The 24,215-nt window shown below is 38.6% G+C and overlaps 1 protein-coding gene across 1 annotated transcript in view; it reads right to left on the reverse strand.

Annotated features, from left to right (window-relative positions):
- Window positions 1-24,215, reverse strand: part of csmd1a (CUB and Sushi multiple domains 1a) — a 1,090,750-nt gene that overhangs the window by 242,008 nt on the left and 824,527 nt on the right. Inside the window, exons 19-24 of the mRNA XM_061964242.1 lie at window positions 23,820-24,007; window positions 23,474-23,662; window positions 15,409-15,525; window positions 13,446-13,661; window positions 12,799-12,987; window positions 11,429-11,598 (exon numbers count right to left, since the gene is read on the reverse strand). Of these exons, the coding sequence (XP_061820226.1) occupies window positions 11,429-11,598; window positions 12,799-12,987; window positions 13,446-13,661; window positions 15,409-15,525; window positions 23,474-23,662; window positions 23,820-24,007 (1,069 nt within the window). The remainder of the gene's footprint in view (window positions 1-11,428; window positions 11,599-12,798; window positions 12,988-13,445; window positions 13,662-15,408; window positions 15,526-23,473; window positions 23,663-23,819; window positions 24,008-24,215) is intronic.

Raw genomic sequence — 24,215 nt, forward strand, 5'->3', positions numbered from 1 at the left:
TATAGGCAAGAAATTTGGATGGCAGAGCATGACATTTGTGCGAGACACAAGCAGGCTGCCGTTTAAAGGGAAGTATCCCCACTCTGCAGCACCAATTCTCCATAACACTGTCTGGCGTCGTGGGACATCCTGACGGATTAGTGATGACAGCTACAATATTTTGTCCCTACCACTTTTCTGATTACCAAAAATTGCCCCAGTCACACTACATTTACATTTTCACTACACAGGGATTAACACATTATTGCATTAAACTACAATATGTGGAATCCATTAGATGATCACAACCTTGTCCATTATGGGATGAAGGCAAAACAAGGTATTACCTTTATGTAGCGAAAACAATACCACTGCAAAGTCAATACTGAACCCAATGAATGTAAGGACTGAACATGCAGTATATGTATGTGTTTTGATCAAAACAAAATAAACTATACCCACCAACGGTTAGGGCTAAGCTAAATACAATCCAGTAAACGCTAAGCTATCAAAACAATTCATAGACACTTTAGCTTTGTGTTATAGGTGACAAAGAACTAGGGATGTCCGATAATGGCTTTTTGCCGATATCCAATATTCCGATATTGTCCAACTCTTTAGTTACCGATACCGGTATCAACCGATACCGATATCAACCGATATATGCAGTCGTGGAATTAACACATTATGCCTAATTTGTACAACCAGGTATGGTGAAGATAAGGTACTTTTAAAAAAAATTAATAAAATAAGATAAATAAATTAAAAACATTTTCTTGAATAAAAAAGAAAGTAAAACAATATAAAAACAGTTACATAGAAACTAGTAATTAATGAAAATGAGTAAAATTAACTGTTAAAGGTTAGTACTATTAGTGGACCAGCAGCACAAACAATCGTGTGTGCTGACGGACTGTATCCCTTGCAGACTGTATTGATATATATTGATATATAATGTAGGAACCAGAATATTAATAACAGAAAGAAACAACCCTTTTGTGTGAATGAGTGTGAATGAGTGTTAATGGGGGAGGGAGGTTTTTTGGGTTGGTGCACTAATTGTAAGTTTATCTTATGTTTTTTATGTTGATTTAATAAAAAAACAAACAAACAAAGCACACAAAAAAAAAACGATACCGATAATTTCTGATATTACATTTTAACGCATTTATCGTCCGAGATTATCGGACATCCCTACAAAGAACATTTGTGTTTTAACTAATAGTAAAGCTCTTGACTGAAAAAATGCCTTGGTCAAACTTTTTTTATCTAGAATGTTACTAAATAAAAATCGCAATTGAATGTAAATACATTTTTTACAGCACCCCTACTTAATGTACAGTCATGATTCATCTACTACTGAACCACTGTACGCAATAGTCAACATTTGTCAAAACATGCAGCCCTATTGTGTGACCTGTGCTATTATTTTTGTGACAAATACACCACACCAATTCCAAAGTTTGACCACAAAAGTAGGGTTCACCAACAGCTCAATGTGCTTTACAAAGCACCCACTGTAAGTTTAGGGTGTTTAGCCCAATCGCCATGAAAGAGGACTGACAAGCGCAAGTCCTTAAGATTGCAACGAGATGGGTTAAAAAACAAGGCTGCCATCAAGCTAAACATCTTCTTTCTATTAGTGCAGCGGAGTGCAAAACTTTTGACTTGGGGGCGGCACTGGGCAAAACGTTTTTTCGACTGATTGTTAAGTAACCATCTATATAGCCTATGTGTACATATTATATTATTATAATGGAAATATAATAACAATGAATATAATTGAATATTAAGAGTATGTGAAAGTTCGACTCCTACATTGTTTATTTCCCTGAGAACCTCCTTAAATTTTTGTAATCAATCAGAAATATCAAGCAGCTAAAATTCGGCAAACATGGATAAGTGTGGAGAGAATGTTTGCATTTTTCCCATCATGCATTGTAATGGATTTAAATGGGTGTGGTTTAGAATTTGTTATGGTATTTGGAAAAAATGTTTATAATATCCGCAACATTCAGTGAGCAGTTTGTTATATGTGCGACTGTGACTTTTTGTGCTGCTTTCATTTTTTATTTTTTTTGCGCAACAAGTTAGGAAAAGTTGCTTGGACTGGGTCATGGAAGTAAATGCTATGCTATATTCACTTCACAATTCAAAGACATTGACCTGTTTTACTCTCATTGTTTGCAACACGGCGACATAGTTGCGGCAATGAGTGAAATTAATTTGGAAACACTCGCGGGCAGGATTCCTTATCCAGCTCATGGCGTCTCGCGGGCCAAACTGAAGACGCCAGCGGGCCGCACTTGTCCAGCGAGCCGCACTTGGCCAGCGGGCTCACTAAAATAGTGATTAGTCATTTGCCATCTGTCAGATGATTACAAAAATATTAGTAAATCATATGTAACTACAGAGGAGGTGTGTTTGTGCGTGTGTGCAACTTCTCAACCTTTGTTTAGTTGTGAAATAAAATGTCCTTTACCAAAATCCAATTCAAACTTCTGCTTGGGTATCTTTCTGTAGATTTCTGTCAAATTAGACATTATGACATGAGGTGAAAGAAGATGCTCCACCCAAAGCACACGGCATAGTAGACAAGTCGAATATGTGAAACAAAGGCGAGAAAGCAATCAACGTAATAAAAAAAAAATGTCCAACATGTTTTCCCTTCCATGTTCCCCACTTCCAACATCACTATCCCCTAATTTTCCCTCCCTCTCTGACGCTGTGCGCTTGTGTAAAACTCAGTATGGTTAATGAAAAGCCCTGCAGCTCATAAATCAACATGTCACCATCTGCCACCCTGTTCCCACTGTCTGGCGGACTCTCTTAACCCTCCAACCAGCTCTTTCCGTATATAACAAAAATCGTCTTTTTTTAACCTCATGGTCGGGTTATTGGATCAAATTTGGTTCAAGCACGTTATTAGCATGTTTTAAATGCAAAAAGTTTGTAGAACTGTAATGATCTGCTCACTTTTGGCCTTAAACTTAATGGAACTGTCAAACAAATGGCTTTTGTTGGAATTATTCACCTCAAGCTTCTTCTGGAGGTGTTCACTTCCCATTTCTAAAGCCAAGACAACCTACAAAGGAAACTTTTTTTAAATTTTAGTCATAAGTATATTTAAAAAACAATTTGAGAGATTTGCCATCTGGCATTTGCAAATATATCCAGCAAATCCCTCTGTCTCACTTGTTGCTCTATTCAAAGCTCACTCGGAAGAGCCTTGATTTTCCAACTCAATTCAAATCTGGCATATTATAACCATTTGCGCAATGGATTTTTGTCTAATCTTCCCAGTTAACATATCCAATATTTGCCTGTTATATGCCCGATTCCAAATAAACATATTTTTAGGAGACACTCCAACTTTTGGAAAATATGCTGCCTCTTACTGATTTGTTGTTAAATACTAGGCTCCAAATCAGGGGTCTGCAACCCGTGGCTCTGGAGCCGCATGTGGTTATTCTACCTCCTTGTTGCGGCTCCTTCAGATTTATTTTCAACCCTGGAGTGAGAAAAGTGAGCATTTTCAAAGAGAGTTCTATCATTTCCGGCGGTCTGTGAGGCCTGGAACGTGCACAGGCTGAACCCTGAGGTGCAATAAAGGCGAGTAAAAGAGACTGGAAGCCTCTCCAGTGTGCAACCCCTTGGCTAAGTTAACCATGAATACTTGCCAAAAAATAAAAAACTAAATAAAAAAAATAGTTTCATTTAACATGAAGGAATTGTTTTTCCTTTAAAACGAAAAATGAAAAAGATGAACAATTTTAAAAACGTTTTTTGGCCCAATTCTATTTTATTTCCAGTGGAATAGGTGGAAAACATTTTGAGAAAAAGAGGTTGCAGCCCCTGCTCTAGATCAATCAGATATAGCGAAATCCTCAAAGTCGAAGGCTTTGTCAATCAAATAACCTACATTTTAGTTTACAGTAATCCGCAGTGTTTTGATACATTCATGTATATATATACACACACACATATACGGTATATGTTTATATATAAATGTACATATATATTCAAAAGTGTTAAACAAGTAATCATTTATCAGAACTACATTTATTTGTTCAACAACTTGTTTTAACAGTTTTATCTTAAGTACAGTCAGGGTTTATATAATTTTTTGCATCATATTTTTCATTATATTATTTTTTTTAAACTTGAATAATCACACAATTACTTTTAGATGAATTATAATTAGGGCCATTAACCCACACGCGTCCTTTTTTACCCTCGGGCCGTGTCAGAGCGGGGGGTAACTTGGCTGCAGTTCATATGCCACAAGCTGAGCCACAAGCGAGCAGAAATGGACAAAGGAAAGGCGACCTTATGAAAAATATCAGGTTTAAAGCCATGGCAAGTTGTTCTTCCGACAAGAAAGGGCTATTTTTCAGCGTGAGAAGAGATGACATCACTGCAGTAAATCCCTGCTGCGTGCGTCGTTCAGAGGTGGATGGTGTTTCACTTCCGTGTTTAGATTGCATAAAGATGGCATAAAAGCTCAACAGAAATAAAAAACAGTCGGCAGGAAGTCGAAAGGAGACTTTTTTCCATTGCAAACAGTCAATCCGACATCAAAACGTGTCAAGACATTTCTCAAACCTCCATCCATCCATCCATTTTCTACCGCTTATTCCCTTTGGGGTCGCAGGGGGCGCTGGAGCCTATCTCAGCTACAATCGGGCGGAAGGCGGGGTACACCCTGGACAAGTCGCCACCTCATTGCAGCATTTCTCAACCCTATCACACACTTTTTTGTCTTCAAAATAAAAGTGTTACGCTTTAAATCCGGTTTAACTACATTGACAAAATAAAAATGTCTTACATTAAGATCATGCTTTGTCAGAGATGTTTTGTAATGTTATTCTATGATAATTGCACCTAAATAAATAGTTGAGGAAAATGGGGCGGGGGATTTTTCTGGCTGGCTGAAATATTATGTACATTTTTGTATAACATGATGTGGTCGAGTCCTCAATTACAGAATGATGAGCAGGCTAAATATTACATTTTATTAATTAATAGAGAATGTTAAAACATTGTCATGCAGCAATATAAAGACCATTAACTTGTACAATATGTGTAATGTACAGAATATCAAACACATTTATTCAGGCACAGAAATATCACAAATTATAGCTGGGATAGGCTCCAGCCCCCCGCCAAAAGGGACAAGTGGTAGAAAATGAATACATTGATTTTACCAAACATCTTTGACAATCAAAGCATGATCATAACAAACCACATTTTGTGTTATCAATGCGTGAAACTGGTATCAAAACATTGAAGTGTATGCAAGTGCTCCTACAGCAGGAATACAAATTTTGTATTTCTACAAAATTTGGCAAGACACCAACAAACAGCAGCTTTTTTATTTTTCTTTTATTGTTATTTAATCGTGTTTGGCCTTCTTGTGTTGAGCTGTTTAAAAAAAATGTTTAAAACACATTTCCATAAAGCAAATTAATTGTCCCTTCATGGTGTTTAAAATGATCTGTCTAGGGTACACTTATTAATGCTGTAAAAGTATATCTATCTGTGATTAATCGCGATTAATTTTGAGTTAATTATGAACAAAATGGGAATAATCACGATTAAATATGTTGATTTTTGACAGCCCTAATCATAATTAATGACAGAATGCTACTCTCTTGCACATTGCAGATTAATTTAAAGAGACCAATATTTGGATGCAAATACATTTTATCGTCAGAATGTCATACATGAACATTTCTTAAATGTTTTAGTTAAATGCACATCAATTATTTACTTAAAATTTGCTAAGTTTGATCTAAAGTACAATCTGGGTTTACTTTAAAGTAAAATTTGCCAACGAACACACCAGTTGGCGTATCTACACATACCCTTATACATACGCTATTCAAAACTAATATAGTCTCACATATACGACAAAAAAAACAGCTGCCTTCTATGACATACCAAAATGTTCATCGGAGTTGATTGTTGGCCACAATGATGTCACCTTAAAATAACAGGATTTATTCTTTATTAATGCTTATTTCGTTGGAAACATTTGCACCATTTTTTATATATTTTTTTTAATCAAATTAAGCTTTTTGGAAAGTCAGACGAAGCCCTGCTAATACAATCCAACCACACACGGGCTCAGTCAACAGTCCTACTGAAATGTGATAATACAATCTGAACACATACTGGCTTAACCATACCCTCAGGCCTGATAATACTGCTAGGAGGCATCGGGAACACAAACAATTTTAGATAGCGTCTGTGTCAAAAGTCACAACTGTAAAATAACCATTATCGCTGCTCTTAACGTACACGACGCAATGGGGACATCAGACGTGAGATGGCTTGAGATAATTTGACGTAATTCTGCAGTGGCTACAGGATAGAGTTGCCAAATGGGACACATTTGTTGAAACAGTTCTTTGCATGCTTGTTATATAGTTTTACATTGCATTTTCAATGATAATAATGTTAGTAAATTATCTACTAAAAAATAATTTAAATTAAAAAATACATGTGACAAGTAAGTGTCAAAAAGACAGCTAAAAGAGGTTGGTAGATGAAAATAAATCTAAATGCAACCAATTGCAGGAAATGACGTCTTGATTTTCTAAATGTGTGTGCCGATAGAAATGTTCCTCTTTTTCGGCAGTTTTCCCTTTTTTTTCTTAACAAATTTAAGATGCAATTTTTTCAGATTCGCAGTGTTTTTTTCTCCAGGTTCTAGGGTCAATGTTGCCCTGCCGCTGTATGCCAGAAGCCTCCACTGCTTACATGATTTTGCGATGTTGCAATCGTGCTAATTGAAGTGAAGTGAAGTGAAGTGAATTATATCTATATAGCGCTTTTCTCTAGTGACTCAAAGCGCTTTACATAGTGAAACCAAATATCTAAGTTACATTTAAACCAATGTGGGTGGCACTGGGAGCAGGTGGGTAAAGTGTCTTGCCCAAGGACACAACGGCAGTGACGAGGATGGCGGAATCGGGGATCGAACCTGGAACCCTCAAGTTGCTGGCACGGCCGCTCTACCAACCGACCTATACCGCCCCAATTCTAATTCAAATGTGCTTGTCATCCTTTCCTTGTTTACATTGACATATACCGTATTTTTCGGAGTATAAGTCGCACCGGAGTATAAGTCGCACCTGCCGAAAATGCATAATAAAGAAGGAAAAAAACATATATAAGTCACACTGGAGCCCGGCCAAACTATGAAAAAAACTGCGAGTTATAGTCCGAAAAATACGGTATGTTGTTTTGTGATGATACTCTCCCAACAAACCAAGGGGGCACCATTGAACACAAACAAATATGAAAATTCCTTGCCCTCACTCTTGTAGCGCCCCTACAGAATGCACCCCTGGGCAATTGCGTATGTGGTCCACATAGGGCGGCGTGGCTCAGTTGGTAGAGCGGCTGTGCCAGCAACTTGAGGGTTTCAGGTTTGATTCCTGCTTCCGCCATTCTACTCACAACCGTTGTGTCCTTGGGCAAGACTCTTTACTCACCTGCTTCCAGTGCCACCCACACTGGTTTAAATGTGGCTAATAAATATAATGGTGTTCACTATGTAAAGCGCTTTGAGTCACTAGAGAAAAAGCGCTATATCAAAATAACAATTCAGTTCACTTCACATCTAAAACCACCACCACTTTTTGTATTACTATGAGTAATATGTGTTACTTGCACCAGGGTTGTCATATATTTCCTAATAAGACAGCTGCAACTCTCTTCTGCAAAACTACATGAAGGGTTGGATACCGAATTTGGTACTTTTATAGGTACCAATTGAATTCCATCAGTACCGTACATAAAATCAAAAGGTGCCTTATTTTGATACATTCTGTTACATATGACGTCGTATCCGGTGGCAGAGACTCAACACCGGCTCAAACACTTAGCTCAAACAAGCACTCAAGCAGCACTCAAAGCAGACGCAGCTGGACCACCTCAAGGTAACGTTGCAATTTTCCATGCAAATAAAGCAAATATGCCTGATAAAAGACACTCAACCGTACAATGAGGTTCAGCTTTTCGAAATGTGCTAGCTCGATGCTAATTTACATAAGCTGTGCCATATACATGTTACTGATTAGCCATAGCGATTTTACATGGCAATTTTTAAACCTCCAAATTGTGTGCAACTTACAACTAAGATGCATGTTACAATCAAACAGATGGTATGTAAAAGGTATAATACTTACAGTGTAAACACTTTGTGGGGCTCAACAAAAAACTAGACTGGCACACCCAGCTTTATGGCAAAGACTACTTTCTAGCTGGGCAACACAACATACGTAGTTCATACTGTACATTACTGTCATTTAACGTTTTGTAAAAACAACTGCATGCAAAATCTACTACAAACCCCGTTTCCATATGAGTTGGGAAATTGTGTTAGAAGTAAATATAATCGGAATACAATGATTTGCAAATCCATTTCAACACATATTCAATTGAATGCACTACAAAGACAAGATATTTGATGTTCAAACTCATAAACTTTTTTTTTTTTTTGCAAATAATAATTAACTTAGAATTTTATGGCTGCAACACGTGCCAAAGTAGTTGGGAAAGGGCATGTTCACCACTGTGTTACATGGCCTTTCCTTTTAACAACACTCAGTAAACGTTTGGGAACTGAGGAGACACATTTTTTAAGCTTCTCAGGTGGAATTATTTCCCATTCTTGCTTGATGTACAGCTTAAGTTGTTCAACAGTCCCGGGGTCTCCATTGTGGTATTTTAGGCTTCATAATGCGCCACACATTTTCAATGGGAGACAGGTCTGGACTACAGGCAGGCCAGTCTAGTACCCGCACTCTTTTACTTTGAAGCCACGTTGATGTAACACGTGGCTTGGCATTGTCTTGCTGAAATAAGCAGTGGCGTCCATGGTAATGTTGCTTGGATGGCAACATATGTTGCACCAAAATCTGTATATACCGTTCAGCATTAATGGCGCCTTCACAAATGTGTAAGTTACCCATGTCTTGGGCACTAATACACCCCCATATCGTCACAGATGCTGGCTTTTCAACTTTGCGCCTATAACAATCCGGGTGGTTATTTTTCTCTTTGGTCCGGAGGACACAGCGTCCACAGTTTCCAAAAACAATTTGAAATGTGGACTCGTCAGACCACAGAACACTTTTCCACTTTGTATCAGTCCTAGAGATGCGTGGATAGGCAATTATTTCATCCGCAACCGCATCACAAAAGTCGTCAACCATCCGCATTCACCCGAACTAACATTTAATCAAAACCGCACCCGCCCGCACCCGCCCATTGTTATATATCTAATATAGACAATGCAAGGCATTAGTGAGGTTATAAAGCTTTTGCCTGTTAAAGAAAGGAGACTGATCCAATTGAGCAGAGACATTCAATGCGTGCCACGCTGTCACGGCCCAGACACACACTAGTGCGCAATCATCTGGGAGCCGCGCTGAGCGCACCTCCAAGCGCGCTCGCGCCACTCAAACTGCTGCAGGCAGCTGCGTTCTATCTTGTTTTAACATCCTGTGGCACTCTTCTGGGATCACGGCGGACGAAACTGCTCATGCTCAGGGTGTTTGTGGAGGTTCGGGGTTTTGCACAAATGTGATGCACCATGTTAGATGTCCCGGTTTTGTGACTGTCGTAGACATAAACAGCGTCACAGCTCTTGCAAATCACGTAGCCAGCATTACTATCATCCTGATTTACAACCTCATAAAAACGAGTCCACGCTGAACTTTTCTGGCCTTTTTTTCCCCTGGTCTTTAGTATTCCCTTTTTTAGTTTGTCGCATACCACGTTTGCTGCCGGCGTTGCATTCTCTTTTTTTTTTCTTCTTCTGTTGTGGCATATGCTGCAGGTGCCTGCTCGTTTTTCGTATGTGGGTAACAACATTTAACTATGTATATATATTTCCGAATTGGTTTTACTGCCACCCGCCTGAATCTATTTAAAATCTTTTTTTTTTTTTTTTCAACCGCCCGACCCGACCCGTGGATAAAATCTAATTTTTTTTTATTTCAACCGCCCGACCCGCGGATAATCCGCGGACTCCGCGGTTGTGTCCTCAAACCGCGCATCTCTAATCAGTCCATCTTAGATGAGCTCAGGCCCAGCGAAGCCGACAGCGTTTCTGGGTGTTGTTGATAAACGATTTTCCCCTTGCATAGGAGAGTTTTAACTTGCACTTACAGATGTAGCGACCAACTGTAGTTACTGACAGTGGGTTTCTAAAGTGTTCCTGAGCCCATGTGGTGATATCCTTTACACACTGATGTCGCTTGTTGATGCAGTACAGCCTGAGGGATCGAAGGTCACAGGCTTAGCTGCTTATGTGCAGTGATTTCTCCAGATTCTCTTAACCCTTTGATGATATTACGGACCGTAGATGGTGAAATCCCTAAATTCCTTGCAATAGCTGGTTGAGAAAGGTTTTTCTTAAACTGTTCAACAATTTGCTCACGCATTTGTTGACAAAGTGGTGACCCTCGCCCCATCCTTGTTTGTGAAAGACTGAGCATTTCATGGAATCTACTTTTATACCCAATAATGGCACCAACCTGTTCCCAATTTGCCTGTTCACCTGTGGGGTGTTCCAAATAAGTGTTTGATGAGCATTCCTCAACTTTATCAGTATTTATTGCCACCTTTCCCAACTTCTTTGTCACGTGTTGCTGGCATCAAATTATAAAGTTAATAATTATTTGCAAAAAAATAAAATGTTTATCAGTTTGAACATCAAATATGTTGTCTTTGTAGCATATTCAACTGAATATGGGTTGAAAATGATTTGCAAATCATTATATTCCATTTATATTTACATCTAACACAATTTCCCAACTCATGAAAACGGAGTTTGTATATAATACTTGCAAATGAGACTCAGTAGTGTAATAAATCAAGCAGCAACAACTATGCAGCAAAGTTATCATCATCAGCTCACTGTTAAATGTCAAATAATAATAAATTATTAACCCATTAACATACAAAAGTACTGAACATTGGTATTGTTGAGTTTTCCCAGGCACCAGTTGTTATTGGTTCAAATGTACCCATCTGTACTGTACTGTATGTACTTTCACAAGCATTTGCTTTTACTCTATGCAATCAATGCACATAAATAATGCACATACTTATTAATTGCTCAAAAAAAATAGTGTGCTTATAAATTTGGAGTCTTGATCTTTTATGTAAGATTCTACTTTTTAATTGATGCTTTGTTTGTTCCAGTATAGACCTTATTGGTGTCAAATAGCAAAATATGTAATTGTGTGTTGAAGTGGGTTGGTGTAAAAAGTAAATCATACATGTGTGGTCCTGACTTGTATTCTGTGTGTGTGAATCTGAATATAAGTTTATGCACTTTATCCATATGCGTGTGTTCTTGCTTGAGTGCATGTGTGAGTGCGTGAGTGCGTGTGCGTGTGCATGTGCATGTGCGTGTGTGGACAAATACCCTGAGATAGTCTCCATCCTGCAGAGAGAAGCTTTCGGCTTTAAGCATAATTCCTTGTCCCTTCTCTGTGGTGATGCGATAGATGCACTCATGGTTATTGTCGTAGTTGGAAGGAAAGTTCGGAGAGACCAGAACACCTTCTGGTCCCAAAGAGGTGGCTCCACACTCAGCTTGTGTGACAAAATAAAAGGGCAAGACACTCAGTTCCATATCTGACATAGACTGAAATGTACTTTACAAAAAAAAGGATCCTGAAGTGGGAAGCATTTAAAGCCCCAATAGTCAAACATAACCACAAGAGTGAAAAACAAACGAAGTCTACATGAGTACAGTTGTCCCTTGCCACATCAAACTTCAAAGTTTTAACAATGTTGCAGATTTGTTTTTTGTTTGTTTGTTTTTTTGTAAATATTTATGCATTTAAAAGCCTGCAAAAAGACTTTTTAAGCAATCAAATGGCTAAATCGACAAACATACCATTAGTAGTATTGGCCACTAGATGAGAACATGGCTCCTAAATTCAGTACAGTATGGGCCTGATCTACAAAAGGTTTGCGTGTACCAAAATATGTGCAAATTTCATAGCGCACGCAAAGCTGATCTACTAAGAAGGTGCACAGAGGATTATGTCTCTTCAGTGAGCAAAATAAGGAGTGTATCCATTTAGCTTGGACTTCATGATTATGCAAAATATATGCATCATCAGAACTAAATCAAGACTGAAACTGTATATGTATATAAAATATAAATTGTGGGAATGGCCACTATTTGGATGTAAAAAATAAAAGAGAATCATTAAAGTATAATGGGGCAACATGCCATAGTTGTAATATCAAATTAACTTTCAACAAAGACAACATTTTAAATAAAATAATGGTAAAACCATTAATGAAGAATGAGAGAGAACGAGAGATGAACAAAAGCCTTTAAAAAAAAGTGTGAATAAATTAGAATAGGGAAAATGAGAGTAACAAAAGTATTAACACATCTCATATTGCAGTTAATGATATAAGGATCTCCCCGAGGAGTGTTTGGCGAGATAAAGTGAGGACATTTCCAGTATATAAGCAAACCAATGCTTACAGCATAAACAAACAATGAGAATAAGATAAGGACCTTTACAAGTTTTAAAATAAATGCCTCCAATAACCATCCAAGAAGATTTTATATTACCAGATATCCTTGCAAAGAATCAAGCATAAAAAGTGACAATGAGAATAAAGCGGCAAACTACCAATTTATCACACTGTGCATAAACTCCTCCCAAACTGCTATTTAAATGAAATGCAGCAAAAAACGTGTTTTGAGTTCAGTTGTACAACGCTCCAACGCACTTTATCTTAGTTTGTATGTATAATAGATTGTCTCACCTATACATCTGGGCAGTGTGTTGCTCCAAACTCGCCTGCCTCCACCGAGGCAAGTGATCTTGCCGTCTCCCTCAAGTCGGTAACCGTGGAAACAAGAGAAGTCTAGCGAGTCACCGACTTCAAATTTGAATCCCGTTCGTCTGCTAAACGCAGGTACCCCTGGATCCTCACAAGGCTCCAAGTCGTATTCTGTACAAATTGGGAAGACATTAGGTTTCCACATAAAGTCTGAAGACATGGATATTCACACTTTTATACTGCATGACTTTAAGGGCAGTCTTTGTCCACCTATTCAGGTGTCATATTTTTTCTACATAACTATGTATTTTTGTGTCAGCTAAGTATTCTACTTTTGGACTCCTGCACACAAAAGGGTATACATTGATTATCTAGAAAAACACCCACTGTAAATTACGGGTGTTCAGCCAAATAACCATTACATTTGGTGCACACATTGGGTCGACTGATTAGCAAATGCCTATAAAATTAAAGCAAAATTGGTTAAAAAACAGGGCAGACATTTAGCGAAGCTTTTTTTCAGTGGTTTGGGAGGGACTGATAGCCCACAAATCTTTGACCATTTGTCTATTGGTTATACAACTTTGAAGATATCTTTATAAAAAAAATCTAAAAAACAGCCATCTTACCTGAGAATGTAATGTTAAATCCCTCGTAACTCATGGAAAAATCTGATATGAATCGTAGCTGGGCACTGAAATTTCCAAAGAGCCCCGCTCTAACACTAGGGGGCAGCACTGAGCCAGTTAATCGGGCTACTGGGACCAGGAAATTGCCGTCCTCCGTGATGGACAAGTAGTCGTGGTTCTCCTCCAAATGGAAAGTATGGAAGATCAGGTGAACTCCTGGGAAAAGTCACGGTTAAATGGAGGGATTGACAGACAGGTGAATAGACGTTTAGATGGTTGATGGACAGACCCAGACAGAAAGTACTTTTTAGTAAGATACACACCAGAAGCATATTTATGTATACACACTGTTTGTGGACGTTAAATAAGATACAAATACACAATGCAAAGACTTACACACTTAACTAGATATGTCCTTACCCAAAAAGGGAATTTCATGATCAAGTGAAGCTTGACATTACTCTAGTGCACATTAAAGAGGTGCCACGACACACCCTTAAACATAGTAGTCATTCTATAATACTATAATTTGCTCCATCCATCCATTTTCTACCGCTTATCCCTTTCGGGGTCGCGGGGGGTGCTGGAGCCTATCTCAGCTGCAATCGGGCGGAAGGCGGGCTACACCCTGGACAAGTCGCCACCTCATCACAGGGCCAACACAGATAGACAGACAACATTCACACTCACATTCACACACTAGGGCCAATTTAGTGTTGCCAATCAATCTATCCCCAGGTGCATGTCTTTGGAGGTGGGAGGAAGGCGGAGTACCCGGAGGGAACCCACGCCGTCACGGGGAGAACATGCAAACTCCACACAGAAAGATCCCGAGCGCAGGATCGAACCCAGGACCTTCGTATTGTGAGGCAAACATACTAACCCCTCTTCCACCGTGCTGCCTAATAATTTGCTACAAAGACATTGTAATTTTCAAAACAACAACAAAAAGGTCTGGTGATTCATCTAAATTTAAATTCTGCCATCAAGAAAACAGTTCTTGAAATCTCAACATGAGGCTATTAATTTAATTCTAACATTTTAATAATGTTATGACATTTCTCTCATGGAATTGAATGTTATTTGAGCAGACTTTGCTTGTTTTCACGAATAATCATTAACAGTATCATAAACAAGTGGTAGATGCTCAGTGGGATACATTGTGATCGTGACCACGCTTACATAATGCACTTTCCGGACTATAAGTCACTACGTTTTTCCGATGCTTTGAACCCTGCGCTTAATACAGTGCTTTGGCTAATGTAGGGTTTTTCAGGGTTCAGGAGCTTCAGAATATCGCCAATAAATTTAGCCTTATCACATCAGACCAATGAAATTGCTGGCAAGTTGCCAGGTGGGTCAATGAAATTGTTCATATTAAATCAGGCGCACTCACACAATCATTCAGTCAGCCATTTAGCTTGTTATGGACTCACCCTAATCATGGAAAAGACCTGGCGAAATGCACAAGACACACCCTAAAAGCCGAAGATGATCAAACTAGCCACCAAAAAGGAAACAAACGCCTCACGGAACGGATATCAACCACCATTAACGGGGCCCAAAAGGACGGACCACCGTGCGATGAATAACTTCAGCAGTTTCAGCCCGCAGGAGGAGGCTACTGTATTCCGTGTTGCAGGCACTGCCTTTTTTTAAACTTGTGAATGAACAAAGGTATCCGTGTACATATTTCACATTTCAATGTGTACACCTGCGGCCTATAGACTTGTGCGGTCAATATATGTACAAAATATAATTCATCCAAAAAATTGGTAGGTGGGGCTTATACTTAGGTGCGCTCTATAGTTTGGAAATTACAGTTGTTTGTATTTTAGATGGGTCAAAAGATGAGTCCAGTGTCAGAAATAGGAAACAACACAGAATGTAACCGTCAAAAGATTTCTAGTTGCGATGTCTTTGTTCACGCAGGAGAGCTAACATTGTGTAGTTGTGCTCTTACCTTTACCGTGAGACACCTCTACGGTCCAGGTGCAGTTTAGAGAATTGGGATAGAAGTCCGGAAATCCCGGTGAAAGAATTGTGCCAATTTTCCCAAAGACATAACCTCCACACAGAGCTATGGGAACACAAAAACATATTTTTAAGCTTTAAAAAAGTGCAGTCAGGTCAGTTAATGGCATGTCTCTTTGATCTCAATTCCCACTTTCTGTTAAAAGGACCAGAATCAAGTCCATTTGAACTTTATTAAATGTGCAAAACATATAATTGCTGGACCTCTGTGAACTCAACTGAGGGCTGACATGGTTGATATTAAAATAATTGCAGGAAGGAAATACCATTTTATAAGTCACAAGCATTTCTACAATGAGGTTAGGTTTAAGACTTTTTCATGAGGATGAAGTGAGAAACAAGACATTTATATGAGGTTTCTTGAGCTTTTGATACATGCACAGTTCAATAACGCTAAAATTATGTAAAAAAAGATGGAAGACCACAATAACTGCAATGGTTCTGACTGCCAACAAACTTGGTCATTCAGCAGCACTCTCTGGCACCAATCAACCAACGATGGGGACGGCGTGGCGAAGTTGGTAGAGTGGCCGCGCCAGCAATCGGAGGGTTGCTGGTTACTGGGGTTCAATCCCCACCTTCTACCATCCTAGTCACGTCCGTTGTGTCCTTGGGCAAGACACTTCACCCCTTGCTCCTGATGGCTGCTGGTTAGCGCCTTGCATGGCAGCTCCCGCCATCAGTGTGTGAATGGGTGAATGTGGAAATACTGTCAAAGCGCTTTGAGTACCTTGAAGGTAGAAAAGCGCTATACAAGTATAACCCATTTATTGCTGCTTTATTGCTGAAGGAGTTATTGGACATAGATTGCTGACTTACTCTAGGCAAGTCACACATACTGTACAGTATAACCCAGTGGTTCGCAACATTTTTATACCATGTACCACCATAGACAGAATTTGGTTCCCCAAGCACCACCATAATGACCCACATTAAATTTTTTGTTCCTGTCTTATTTTGATGGTTTTTCCTGTTTTGTTGGTGTTCTCCTGCAGCACCTTCACGCCTGCCTTTGAGCGCTCATCCGTGCACCTGCTTTCTGTTAGCAATCAGGACTATTTAAATTGAGCCTTTAGTTACCTTCTTTGTCGGGAATTTGTCATGTACGGGTGAGGACACTTCTCCTGCCGCACGTATCGTTGCATACGTCTTTGCATTCTCTTTTGTTTACTATGTAGCCTCTTTGTTTTGCATACTTCCCTATGCTTCAGAGCACTTCCCAGCTGCACTCGCCTTTTGTTTATTTTTGTCGCACTGGATTAAATATTATTTTTACCTTCACTTTTTTTGCTATTCTGCATCTTGGGAACACGACTAATCTTGCTAGTATGCGACCATTGCCTCACAGGCAGAGATTTTGTTTAACAAGTATGTTTGATATTTTTGACCGCTGTAACATTTCACACAGTTTGAATAGTAACACTTTGTTTGAATAATGGGAAAATAAAACACTGTACTTTAAAAAAAGTGATTTTTGGCGTACCACTAAACCAGTGGTTCTTAACCTTGTTGGAGGTACCGAACCCCACCAGTTTCATATGCGCATTCACCGAACCCTTCTTTAGTGAAAAATATAAATATATATATATTTTTTTCAAATTAAAGACAATGTTATATGTTTTTGGTAACACTTTAGTATGGAGAACATATTCTAAGTGACAAAGACTTAATTTAGAGTTTTTTGGACACTAGGGGGGCATATTCTAAGTAACAAAGACTTAATTTAGAGTTATTTGGTTAGGGTTAGGGTTAGAGGGTTAGGGCCAGGGTTAGAGGGTTAGGGTTATAATAAGGCCATGCCGAATAAGGCATTCATACATACTTAATAATGACTAGTTAAGAGCCAATATGTTACTAATTTGCATGTTAATAAGCAACTAATTAATGGTGAATATGTTCCCCATACTAAAGTGTTGCCATGTTTTATTACTGGTGCACAAAATGAACCGTGCATGAACATCACCTTGTTCAAAGAACAAAACCAACACAGTGCATAAACTCACAACAAATTACACACCTGCAAATCAGTCTGACTTCAGCTGATAGGGAGAAGTTTTTATTTACACGATGAGTCGGGTGTGTCTTGACCTCCGCCAAACCCCTGAGCCCGACTCACCGAACCCCTAGGGTTCGATCGAACCCAGGTTAAGAACCACTGCACTAGACAGAGCCCGCATACCACAAGTGGTACAAGTACAACAGTTTGAGAATCACTCGTATAACCAATATCTAAGAGTAATATTCTTTCATTTCTCCCATCTTTCATTTAAATCCAATTACCTTCAAGTGCTTCAGAAGACAAACAAATTGCTAGCAAAAAACAGAATAAAAAAATAAAAAAATCTTAAATATGTCACTTCAATTTGGGACAACTTTAAACCCTTGCAACACTGGTAAACTGAGTAAGAATTATTAATTAAATATTTAATATTTTCATGGCTAGAGCATAAAAACCTGTTAAATACAATTATTCATTGTTAGAGCTCTCTTGACATGACATAACACCCACACAGTCACCTTTACACTCGTCAAGGCAGACCTGGACGCTATTGGAGGTTGAGTCAGTGTGCACAATACTGAACAGTGTGTTTTGATTGATTTAACTTCATCTAGTGATTGATACTGTAGTATTGATATATTTTTAGTTCAAAATGTTTAATTTAGGCCAAAATATTTACAATATCCGAAGCTCGATGTGGCGATGGACGACTGTATTATAAAATAATCATCGATCGATCAACGATCTCTTAAATGATAAAACATACCTTAAAAGCACTCTTTCATCTGTGCATGGAGGGCTGTTGTGCCCCACCACCAGGCCCCTTCCCATCCCTTTTGTTTATCCGCCGCTAACTCCTCCTCGCTTGTCATATTTCAATAGAGTTGAGTTGCGATGACAGCCAATCTCGCCCTGCTCTCTCCCTTCCTGATAAACCGGCGCCCTGTTTTACCCACGCCTGTTGGGATTCGCATCAAACTAGGATGTCGGCTAACTAAATGACCCGTGTTGAAAGAAGCATTTGTGTGTAGACATTATCTAGTGTAAAGATGCATCCTTAAAGGTCTGTGAATGAGCTCAGCCAGAGAAGAGCGATGGACTGGCAATGCATACCGTATGTGAGGAGCACTGAGCTGTATGACAAGGTGAATAATAACAGCAGACACAAAATGATTTAGCCATTTTTCCAAGTAGAGGTAAGTGAAACGAATCTTTCATTTCATGTATAGTCCTCAATCTTTTCTTCCTCCTTCGTCATATTAATGATGTATATGAATGTTTTATATTCTATGACATGACTTGATTTTGTGTGAAACTGTCTTGATAGGTTTTTGATAGGTACCCTAAAAAGATAAAAAAACATCAACTATCTTAAAGGTATAATGTATTTATTAGGGCTGACAATGTTACTGTGTTAACACATGGGATTAATATAAATAGATTATTGCGTTAGCAAATATGAATGAAGATTAATCATATAAATCCTTAACCTGGAAGACGCGCACATTTTTTACGCGGTCTGTGATTGCGTTGAGGGGCTGCCCATTTTGCTTTAAAACAGAACTTTTGATGAAACTAAGGTAACTTGTTGGTATTGCAGCAACAAACGTTTTAAACATCGGCGCACATGAAGTTTAAAATATCATCTTAAAGCAAAACACGTACTCGAGGATGGCGTGCCGACAATGTTGTCAATTCTCTTGGCGGCTTCTTTAGAAAACAGCTAAATCTTGTGACTTTTTTCCCGGGGATATTAGAGACTTTATTGTGTCTTGGAGACTGAGGTGAAAGCAAGCAGTAGTCATCGTCCTCAGTGAGCAGTGACGGATGCTGACGCTCCGTCAGCTGGTGTTGCTGCTGCTTTGCTTGCGTCGATAGCTATGTGCTTGCATGAATGCACACAGTCACAGGGACAACATGCAAACTCCACATAGAAAGATCGAACCCAGGACTTTCGTATTGTGAGGTACACACACTAACCTCTGTTCCGCCGTGCTGCTGTGAATGTAATTATATATTATATGTATCTTGTAATAAAATACTTATTATTTGTTTATATCAGGTGAATATATATTGTATTGTTGATCAATAATCACATTATTTTATCTGATTGTTGGGGCAGGACATAATATTTGCTTCTTCCTGCTCCTTTTGGACAAGTTTTTTTTTAATTAATTTTCTTTTAACAATAAAAATGTATTTTATTCTTGCAAATTATAATATTTTATTGGCAATGCTATTTTTTTCTTTCTTTGAATTGCGTAGATGAAAAGTACTTTTGGTTTGGTGCGTCCGGAAAAAAGATTATTCCCAGTATCCTTGTTTCAACCGTATGGCATATTTTGCAACCAAATGCAACACGATGTGCCAACATTCTTGTTGTTTTCGTTTTTGTGCCATCTACAGCTATAGAATGCGCTGGCACTTCCCCCCTACTGGCTTGGGCTTGCTGTCGGCACACAGCTAAAGTTTATATCTATTAATTGAGCTACATCAATGCAGACCTTTGTTACGGCCACCACAATTCCAATTAATGCAAGACTGGTATGGAAACAGGAGTTTATATCATTTAAAAAGATAGCGTATCGTACCCTGTTAAAGATACAACAATATTAATTATTATTATTATCAATCGATCATAACTAAAATGTTTAGTTTGTCTTAGAAGACTTTTTGCCTCTCATCCAAGAATGCTTCATCAGTTCATGCCCAAACAGTCCTGCTGCAATGGATTGAATGCCCTGAGAATACAAGGACCTGAATGAATGAAAAACATCCAAAGTAATTAATTATTTTTGTTAAAAAATATCTAATCTTTATTTTAAAAATTTACGCCAGAATCAATCATCTCCATTGTTAAATATCCACTCTATAAGTTATCTAGCAGTGATCTTCTAGTATTTACTTTGACTCATAAAACCAGTCAGTGTTCGAAATAATCTGAACTAAGGGAACATTCTGTTGCATTTGGGTTCAACAGGCATTGTGAAAGCAGGAAAATAAACTACAAATGTTATTTGTTTATTTTTCCATTCAGCGATAATGGGAGGAAACACATTGGTTACATTTTCTTTTAAGTAACTGTGCCATATTTGTGATGCATTTTTGACAACCCATGCACCTTTTAGAAAATAATTGTTAAAAACATGTATTGTTAAATTTGTAATTTGATTTCATGAAACGGTGCATGTGTACCTAATGGATCGTCCAGTGAGTGGTTTATTTTGTAATTTGTATGCAATGCTTGGAGTGTAGCTGACTGCATTTCCTCCTCTCCAATCAATTTCTCAGTGAGCTTTGGAATTTATTTGCCAATGAGTTCCCTCCCCAGTTGTGACAATGTGTTGTATTGCAACACTTTGGCCAAATGAAGAGGCACTGTGAGAAAAAAAGCACACCTATACAAGTGCAATCATAATACTGAGGTGTATCTATCATAGTTAATATTAATGGAGCGTAATGTAATGTTGGTACAGGCAGGGCACAAAGCTTGCAAATTTGCTAGATCAGCTGATCCAGTGCCAGCTTACTTCAGGTGTTTCTTCAATTATTCTCTCCTTCTAAGTAGTCAATTTGCTCAGCTAATTCTCTTCTAAGTGCGCACACACACACACAAATCATTGTTGTTTACAAAATAGGAGAAATAACACATTTCAGTTGGAACTAAAGTGGCCCTGACTTAACAGTTATTTTTAGTTTGCCCAAACTTTCTGTGTGTTTTGTTCATGTTGTACTGTATATTTTGGCAGCGTTTTATCCAGCAATATACACTGTATTTTTTCTACTTTGAAATAACGTAATATTTTCTCTTTTTCCTGCATTTGAGCAAGTCACACACAGTGGTACCTCAACTTACAAGCACATTACGTCCCACGACCGAGCTCGTAACTCAAAACACTCATATCTCCAGGCCTATTTAAACAAATTGCAGTCAATTTGATCTGTGCTTGGCCTTCTTAAAACAAAAATGCCTTTTAAAAGTAAAATAACTTTTAAACAAGAACTATTGTTTGAAAACATTACATTAGCATGCACTACAAACAACTACAGTAGTTTTATAAATTCATGTAATATTATTGTTTAGTATTTACCTTGGAGACCGGACGGAAGCTTGATTGATTTATTGATTGAAACTTGTATTAGTAGATTGCACAATGAAGTACATATTCCGTACATTTGACCACTAAATGTTAACACCCGAATAAGTTTTTCAACTTGTTTAAGTCGGGGTCCACTTAAATTGATTCATGATACAGATATATACTATTTTCATAATACAGTCATCACACAAGATAGTCATCAGAGTATATACATTTAATTATTTACAATCCGGGGTGTGGGATATGGAGGGGAGGGTGGGGGGGGGGGGGGGGGGGTTAAGTTTGGTTGGTATCAACACTTCAGTCATCAACAATTGCATCATCAGAGAAATGGACATTGGAACAGTGTAGGACTGACTTGGTAGGATATGTACAGCAAGTAGTGGACATAGAGAGAGAGAGATCAGAAAGCATAAGAATAAGTATCTACATTTGGTTATTTACATTTGATTATTTACAATCCAAAGAGGTATGATGTGGAAGGAAGGGTGTTAGTTTAGGGTTGAAGTTGCCAGGAGGTGTTCTTTTAGTGCGGTTTTGAAGGAGGGTAGAAATGCCTTTTCTTTTACACCTGTTGATGTCACATTCAGGCTGCTTCTCTGTCCAGTGTTGCCAAGACCGCTTATTATCATCTTATTATGAGCAACTTGTTTTCATAGAGCAGGTTACCTGTTTCTCTTGTGTTATCTAGAAACATTGTTGTGTAACAATAGGAATTAGGAAATTGTTGTTTATGTTCCACATGGACGCATTTGAGTGAAGGACGGAGAAGTTAAAGTAGTCAACACGCGATTTGTTTGTCTGTGTACCAAAGGCAATGCTCGACCGTCCAGTTTGTTAAGTCAGGAGTAGACCAAACTAATTGAAACTTGTCAAACACAGAGTCTGCTGCTTCTTAATATTTTTATGGATACATGATCGCTGTTTGGTTGTGTGTAGCTGCATGCCCGCAGGCTGGCTGCAGCTTGTGTGATGCAGACTGACCACGCTCGAGCGGGGCAGACTCTCCGGGTAGGCTGCTAACAGGTAGGACATCATTTAAATTATTTGTTTCTCTGGTTTAGTCTTTTGTTTCAACTCTTTCAACATAACTTTCTAAGTTCCAATGGTTGGACGGCATGATGTCAATCTTTGACTAGCGGTCAAACGCACATGTCAAATGTTGAATCAAAACTTATGTTTGCTTCTTGTGTAAATGAAGCAGAAACAACCAGTAAAAATAGTTTACTCATTATTGCTCAAATGGTACAAACCTGCTAAAAATATTACATCAATTGATGGTTAAAATGCTGATAACTCAAGGCAACTTAATGTAAAACAAAAAGTGCACTTGTATATGGAGGTACCACTGTATTCTGATCTTGAATAATCTCATTTTAGTATATCTTATCATTGTTTAGATCAGTTTTTGCAGTGTGGAACAGCTCTATGTATATAACTAAAATGGGAAGAGTGAAGAAGGCAATAATCTCTCATCGGACATTAAACATTGTAGTTCAAAGAGACGCTAAATACTCTCTATCGTGACCTTCTCTAGCCACGCATATATAACCCTTTTTTTTGTTGTAAATGTTACTCACATAAAACTGTCAGGCAGTAAATTACAGGACATAATATAGACAAACAACCTTTCACACTCATATTCACAGATATGGGCAATTTACATTCTGTAATTAACCTAACATCCATGTTAGCGGTGAGGCAGACGTGTTAACCACCTGGAATCAGATATTCTCTGTAATTATTATGGTTCTTGTTTTTTTAGCTCAAACACCTCAGCCACATAACTCTGCCAGCATGAAAATGAGTTTCACCGGCTGTCACATCATTTGTTTACTAAAGAAAGATAATCTGCAGGTCTCCAAGAGGGGCTAAAATCATTGAAGCAGTCTCACCATCACAGCTGGGAAGAGCGTGACTCCACTGATGATTTTGCTCGCAAACAATGGGCTCCTGATCACTCAGCGTATATCCTAGGTCGCATGTAAAGGAGACACGGGAGCCGATGGAGAAGCTGCTGCCATGGCGACGCCCATTTACTGGAATACCCGGGTCAAGACAAGAGTCTGACTCCATTTTCACACCTGGAATTCATATCACACAGGCATAAATGGCACAGAGTCAAGAGGGTGTGTGCACACGTGAGCATACATAACAAGTATGTCACATTTGTGAAGACAGGCCTAGAGCGCTGTACTCGACGCATGTCTGCAGAATTGTAATCACTCGGCCAATCCTTACTCTCGTATCTGATGCTGAAGCCCGCCGCAGAGCGACTGTTGTCAGTGGTGAACAACAGGAACAGGAAGTTGGACGTGGAAATCAGGAAATGAGGTGCCTGGGTGCCATGGTATTCACCAATCAGGGGGGAGGAAGATGAGGGGCCATCCCTAATCTCTAAAGTGTCATAGTTGACTTCGGTCTGGAACCTAGACAACAACAACAACAAAAAAACGTTAATACAGTACAACATCACCAGTGTATAATTTTTTTTTTTTTACAATGTTCTGAAAAGGATCTTGAAATATCAACCGCAAAGACGACTGGCATAAGCAAACATCTGTAATCACATAGTGAACAACAACAATTGACTACCCATGTAGAAGCAACGGATAACTATTTCCATATTAAACCTGC

The sequence above is a fragment of the Nerophis lumbriciformis genome, linkage group LG06 (genome assembly GCF_033978685.3).
Source record: "Nerophis lumbriciformis linkage group LG06, RoL_Nlum_v2.1, whole genome shotgun sequence".
Classification (NCBI taxonomy): domain Eukaryota; kingdom Metazoa; phylum Chordata; class Actinopteri; order Syngnathiformes; family Syngnathidae; genus Nerophis; species Nerophis lumbriciformis.